This window comes from Sinocyclocheilus grahami, unplaced genomic scaffold (assembly GCF_001515645.1).
Source record: "Sinocyclocheilus grahami isolate Dianchi unplaced genomic scaffold, SAMN03320097.WGS_v1.1 scaffold704.1, whole genome shotgun sequence".
Classification (NCBI taxonomy): Eukaryota; Metazoa; Chordata; class Actinopteri; order Cypriniformes; family Cyprinidae; genus Sinocyclocheilus; species Sinocyclocheilus grahami.
The window spans coordinates 101,486-108,861 of record NW_015505883.1 but is presented as its reverse complement, the minus strand read 5'-3'; the positions used below and the strand labels follow the sequence as shown (position 1 = coordinate 108,861).

The following is a 7,376-nucleotide window of genomic DNA, read 5'->3' as shown; positions in this document are numbered from 1 at the left end:
TTTAACCCAACAGTTGGGTTAGTCCATATTTGACCCAACATTGGGTTGAAACAACCCAGCATTTTTTAGAGTGTATGCTTGCATCAGAATTCTTGACTGTCATTGCACTTGATGTCTCAGATCTGGACTCATAACTTCTTTAGTATCTGCTTATTACTCCCAGAAAACTTGTTTTTATTTTTAGCTATCCACTTCAAAAATGAAAGCAGGCAATTGAAAATCTAAATCATTCCCTGATGTGCACTGATATTTATTGTGGTATAAACTTCAATCATTTTTAAAGGCTTTATTGAATTATAATGTCTTTATGATCTTTCCTCTTAGATTGTGGCTGCCATTATGGCTATCACAGGCATTGTGATGATGGCATATGCTGATGGTTTCCATGGGGATTCCTTTATGGGTGTGGCCTTAGCAGTCGGCTCCGCCTCCACTTCTGCTCTCTACAAGGTGAGTGCAGCTGAAAAGAACGATTACCAGAAGATCCTTGATGACCATTAAGACTCCTTTCGTTTTGATATGCTTTATTTATACTACTCAGGTGCTGTTTAAGATGTTCCTCGGCAGTGCCAATCTGGGCGAGGCTGCTCATTTCTTCTCCACAATGGGCTTTTTCAATCTCATCTTCATCTCCTGTGTTCCCCTCATCCTGTATTTCACCAGAGTGGAGCACTGGGGTTCCCTCTCCTCTTTGCCCTGGGGTTACCTCTGCGGGGTGGCCGGCCTTTGGCTAGGTAACATGAAATTATGGAAACTGATTCTTCAGCCTTACTTTAAAAACATTACTGACCAAACTTAGCAACATTTGCCATCCACCATATCTACAATAATCTAATGAAATATCTCTGGTTTTTATGTTTCAGGCACTGGTAAACATAATGAAATATTAGCAATTTACACTACTGTTCAAAAGTTTATGGGGTCAGTAGGATTTTTTAAAAGAATGTAATACTTTTATTCAGAAAGGATGCATTGAATTGATCGAAAGTGGCATGAAAGACAACGTTTCAGGCTTTTTTAATTAAAAATAAATCTGGTTCTTTTTAACTATATATTGATCAAAGCATCCTTAAAAAACATGTTTTATAGGAAAAATACGATTGTTTTCAAGAATGCATGATTGTTTTCAAGAATGATAATAATAATAATAAATATTTCAGCAGATCAGCATATTAGAATGATTTCTGAAGGATCATGTGAGTGAAGACTTGAGTAATAGCTTTACATGATCTTTGCCATCACAGGAATATATTATTATTAAAATAATAAAATGTATTTTTAATAACTAATGTAAGAATAGATCACAATATTATAATTATACTGTATCTTTGATCAAATAAAGAAAATAATTTTTGAACAATAGTCTATATGTTAGTTGTTTAAAAACTGTAGAAAAATATGTTTTTGGCAACGTAATGTTGCACCATCTACAGTACTAAATGACAAATGCTAACCAGCTGGGGAAAAAAATAAATAATTAAAGCCTTCAGTTTGTAAACAAGTACTGGCTTTAAATCCTGCTGACAGTTTACCACTTGATCACTGCTGGTTCAGATGTGTGTTAGTGTTGTAGTGGATCAAATACAACCCTTAAGTACACTTCCAAGAGTCCTTTAAGTGCTTAGTAAGTGAGAGAAATCAGGTTAGAATCATCAGTTTACACCTCGAAGTAGCATTTCTTAGATATCCAATATGTGCTGCATCAGTCTATGTAGAGGATAATAGTAACAGATCCACTTATATTTACTGTATATTTGAGCTGAAGTGGAGCTCTGTATCTCTAGGGTGTTTTAAGGATAATATGATATCCATTAACTATTGTCACTCGTCCAAATCATGTGAAGTTCTCTGTGTATTTGGCCACTTAGAGAGGATTGAATGAAAAAAAGATGCTATATGGCCAAACCATAACATAAAGTTCCTGTTTTGTTTTTTTTACTTCGTTCCCTCCCTCCCTCTCTCCCTCTCGTAGTATTTAACATCCTGGTCAATGTTGGAGTGGTACTCACGTATCCTATTCTCATATCCATTGGGACGTTACTCAGTGTTCCAGGCAATGCAGGTGTGTGAATCTATCTATCTATCTATCTATCTATCTATCTATCATAATTTGGTGTTTTGTTGTCATTTTCATCATAATAATTATTATTCTTGATGATTCTCATTAGATTATTATTAGTGTAATACATTATTTTTAGTGAAAAAAAAGTGAAAGTGACGTGACATATGGCCAAGTATGGTGACCCATACTCTGAATTAGTGCTCTGCATTTATCCCATCCAAAGTGCACACACACAGCAGTGAACACACACACCGTGAACACACACCCGAAGCAGTGGGCAGCCATTTTTTGCTGCGGCTTCCGGGGAGCAGTTGGGGGTTCGGTGCCTTGCTCAAGGGCACCTCAGTCGTGGTATTGAAGGTGGGAGAGAGGGCTGTACATTCACCCCCCCCATCTACAATCCCTGCCGGTACGAGACTCGAACCCACAACCTTTGGGTTACGAGTCCGACTCTCTAACCATTAGGCCACAACTTCAAATTTTTCCTGCATTATAGTAATGAGGATTTGTGTGCAAAATATGCTTAACTGACATTATAACAATGTCACAAGACAAGTATAAATAAAAATTGGCATAATCTTCTTTATGCAAAATCAACTGGTAACACTTTGGGCCCTATTTTAACGATCTAAGCGCATGGTCTAAGGCGCACGGCGCAGGTGCACTTAGGGTGTGTCCGAATCCACTTTTGCTAGTTTAACGATGGGAAAAACTGTCGGTGCACCCGGCGCATGGTCTAAAAGGGTTGTCCCTATTCTCTTAATGAAGTAATGGGTGTGTTTTTGAGCATAATGTGCAATAAACCAATCAGAGTCTCATCTCCCATTCCCTTTAAGAGCCAGTTGCACTCGTGCCATAGCGGATTTGCTATTTACACAGCGGAATTTGCAAGCGCGAACACCGAACGCATCTCCAGAGATTAAACGGACCTGCTCATGCGCGAGCAAATAGGTAGCCTAATTCTGATACATGCAATGACTATCCATTATGACATGTAGGCATTTTTATATTTATGTAGCCTACACAATAATAATCTTTTACATGTAATCCTTTCATTTTTAATATTTGGCATGTTTGCGTGCTGCTGTGCGTACCTGTGTGTGTAATAAGCAGATTGTATGTGCGTTGTGACCCCGCCTATACTAACGCGCTCTTTAAATAACAAAAAAAATACTGCGCTATTGACTTTAGACCAGGTTTTAGTTGGTCAATGTGCAGTCTATTTCATTTGCCTCAAAATAGCAACATGCCAACAAAGCGCCTAAACACACCTTGTTTCCAGACCAGCACGCCCATGAGCACACAAATAGGTGCAAATGCATTTGCTATTTAAACAACGTGGCGCAGGACGTGAAAATGATTACTACGTCGGGCTGAAACTAGCAAACAACACTTGCGTCGCGCCTGGCGCCGCATTGCGCCACATGTATGATAGGGCCCTTTATATATAGGGACCAATTCTCACTATTAACTTGTTGCTTATTAGCATGCCTATTATTAACATATTGGCTGTTTATTTGTATTTATAAAGCACATAATCCACTACATCCCTAATCCTAACCAATACATTATTTAACCAATACATTATTAAATAAATTTAACAACTACCTAACTAACTATTCATAAATTAGGAGTTTATCGAGGCAAAAGTCATAGTTAATGGTTTGTTAATAGCGAGAATTTGACCTTAAAATAAAGTGGGACCAACAGTGGTGGCGTTTTAAGAAAACCTAAAGGGTATGGCATAATTCCCTGTGGCCATACATACAACGACAACATTCCTGAACGATTAACCCACATTATATATAAACAAAGTGCATGATGCACTATTAAATAAAATTCACAGTGAACAACATTAAATATAAAAACATGGTCTGTGCAGTTTTTATTGCATAAGTGGGTAACGGCGAGGTGGGAGCTAATCAAAAATACGCGTGATAATTGATGCAAAAAACTCAGACTGCGCACACTCATACATTTATATGATTTAGTCAAATCTGCCATTATGATTTCGACGTTGTTAAAATAATAATAATAAAGAAACATTTTAATGACCAAAACACAGGTAAAAACTACTCTAACCATAATCCTAAAGCGGGATCCAATCAGAGAATTCGCCGTTATCATAACATCAGCGTTCATCGTGACAGACACGCTACCATGAATTGTCACTATTGGGAACCTCGACCTATGTTCAGGTCTGTTCTCCTAAAAATATTTCAAATATTTTAACGAGCATCGTGATGTTTTATCTGAACTCTGAATGCTAGGGTATGGCAACTGCCATACTCTGCCATACGCCAAGTCTCATCTCCCATTCCCTTTAAGAGCCAGTTGCACTCGTGCCATAGCGGATTTGCTATTTACACAGCGGAATTTGCAAGCGCGAACACCGAACGCATCTCCAGAGATTAAACGGACCTGCTCATGCGCGAGCAAATAGGTAGCCTAATTCTGATACATGCAATGACTATCCATTATGACATGTAGGCATTTTTATATTTATGTAGCCTACACAATAATAATCTTTTACATGTAATCCTTTCATTTTTAATATTTGGCATGTTTGCGTGCTGCTGTGCGTACCTGTGTGTGTAATAAGCAGATTGTATGTGCGTTGTGAACCCGCCTATACTAACGCGCTCTTTAAATAACAAAAAAAATACTGCGCTATTGACTTTAGACCAGGTTTTAGTTGGTCAATGTGCAGTCTATTTCATTTGCCTCAAAATAGCAACATGCCAACAAAGCGCCTAAACACACCTTGTTTCCAGACCAGCACGCCCATGAGCACACAAATGGGTGCAAATGCATTTGCTATTTAAACAACGTGGCGCAGGACGTGAAAATGATTACTACGTCGGGCTGAAACTAGCAAACAACACTTGCGTCGCGCCTGGCGCCGCATTGCGCCACATGTATGATAGGGCCCTTTATATATAGGGACCAATTCTCACTATTAACTTGTTGCTTATTAGCATGCCTATTATTAACATATTGGCTGTTTATTTGTATTTATAAAGCACATAATCCACTACATCCCTAATCCTAACCAATACATTATTTAACCAATACATTATTAAATAAATTTAACAACTACCTAACTAACTATTCATAAATTAGGAGTTTATCGAGGCAAAAGTCATAGTTAATGGTTTGTTAATAGCGAGAATTTGACCTTAAAATAAAGTGGGACCAACAGTGGTGGCGTTTTAAGAAAACCTAAAGGGTATGGCATAATTCCCTGTGGCCATACATACAACGACAACATTCCTGAACGATTAACCCACATTATATATAAACAAAGTGCATGATGCACTATTAAATAAAATTCACAGTGAACAACATTAAATATAAAAACATGGTCTGTGCAGTTTTTATTGCATAAGTGGGTAACGGCGAGGTGGGAGCTAATCAAAAATACGCGTGATAATTGATGCAAAAAACTCAGACTGCGCACACTCATACATTTATATGATTTAGTCAAATCTGCCATTATGATTTCGACGTTGTTAAAATAATAATAATAAAGAAACATTTTAATGACCAAAACACAGGTAAAAACTACTCTAACCATAATCCTAAAGCGGGATCCAATCAGAGAATTCGCCGTTATCATAACATCAGCGTTCATCGTGACAGACACGCTACCATGAATTGTCACTATTGGGAACCTCGACCTATGTTCAGGTCTGTTCTCCTAAAAATATTTCAAATATTTTAACGAGCATCGTGATGTTTTATCTGAACTCTGAATGCTAGGGTATGGCAACTGCCATACTCTGCCATACGCCAACGCCGCTCCTGGTGACCAAGCAATTTATTATCAGTTTTCTTTAAGATTTAGGGGTGAAATAAAACCCTGACAAGTTTTGTGAGAATCATTCTAAAAGTACAACAGAGCAGATCTCTCAGCCTTCCTGAAAACAACATATGAAACTCCACCTAAGCGAGTTTTTTCACACAAAGCGAAGAACTGCACCATGACAAAGGGGTGGTGACATTGCCAAGGTGACAGTAAATGGCTTAAGAGGGTGTTTGTCTTTAAAAACAGTCTTTCAAGGTCAGTTTATTAAATTATGTGTGGCTTTTATTCAGAAAAACACTCATGATTCACTTGCAACAAACAGTATGAATCATTTATGATTTATGTTACATTACTAATGTTTGCCTGTGTGCTGCATTTTAATGGAGTGTGAATGTGAATTTATAGTTAATTATTATTATTAACCATTTTACGAATTCATAGCCAGTCGGGGGGGACCAAGGCCATTAACTTGATAGGATTTTTGTCTTTATGAGCACCAATGTTAATACTAAAAAAGTCAACAAACAGCCACAGGGTTACAATTACTGTTCATCTAAAGAGTCCTCCCCCTAAAATATCAGTAATTTAATTCTGAACATTTCCTTAGTAACGGTAATGAACTTTATTTGACTGGAGTTAATTGGTTGCGTGGCAGAAAGGACTTCGCCAGAGTCAGTAATTCTCTCCCACTCTTGGCGATTTAGACAGTCTGGGCACAAGGTCACATTTAAATGACAGAAACTCACTCTTGTGTATAGTTAAGAAATTAATAGGAGACTATCAAAACACTGTACTGTCAAAAGAAGAAAACCTGCAACTGTTAATTACATTAAATAAGTAAAACCATTGTACACGGTTTTCACCCAAGCCGGGTTAATATCTCATTTATGCCTAATTAATTGTATAGTTTGCATTGAATTCTGTTCAATCAACCTGAAAGATGATAAAATGGGCATCAAAACATGAGACATATTGTCTCTAGGGACCAGAATATTGGTGGGCCATTTTCAAATGAACCAGCAAGCACCACCTTGAAATTCCCTAGTAACCACCCAAAACACCCTAGCAACCACATAGCAACATACTGTATAAACACTACTCAGAATACCTTGATGTTTTAGACTACCATGAAAACACCTGTGTAGGTGAGCATGTTTTTCAAGCAAGTAAAATGATTCAGATTTTTCTAAAGTGATCCTGATATCACAGCAAAGGAAAAAAAAAAGCTTAATTAAATGTAATAAAATATTTAAATAGTGTTTAGTATCAAGATACCATAATAATTTTTATTAATATTTAGAATTAATTTATATTTTTTGATTTTCTGGTTTTATTTTTTAATTTTAGTTAAAGTTATAGTAATTCCGTTATAGTAATTATTATATATATATATGTTTTTAAATGTCTTTATAGATTTTATTTATTTTTATTTCAAGTTTAGTTTTAATTATTTTAGTACATCATGTTGAACTAAATGAACTAGCTTAAAATAATTTATATATATAT

General features: G+C 36.7%; 1 protein-coding gene across 1 annotated transcript in view; it reads left to right on the top strand.

The window, feature by feature from the left end:
- The window catches only part of LOC107559881 (solute carrier family 35 member F4-like), a 34,487-nt gene that overhangs the window by 24,141 nt on the left and 2,970 nt on the right, over nucleotides 1-7,376 (top strand). The window contains exons 4-6 of the mRNA XM_016243900.1: nucleotides 325-450; nucleotides 542-734; nucleotides 1,973-2,062. Coding sequence (XP_016099386.1) covers nucleotides 325-450; nucleotides 542-734; nucleotides 1,973-2,062 — 409 coding nt within the window. The remainder of the gene's footprint in view (nucleotides 1-324; nucleotides 451-541; nucleotides 735-1,972; nucleotides 2,063-7,376) is intronic.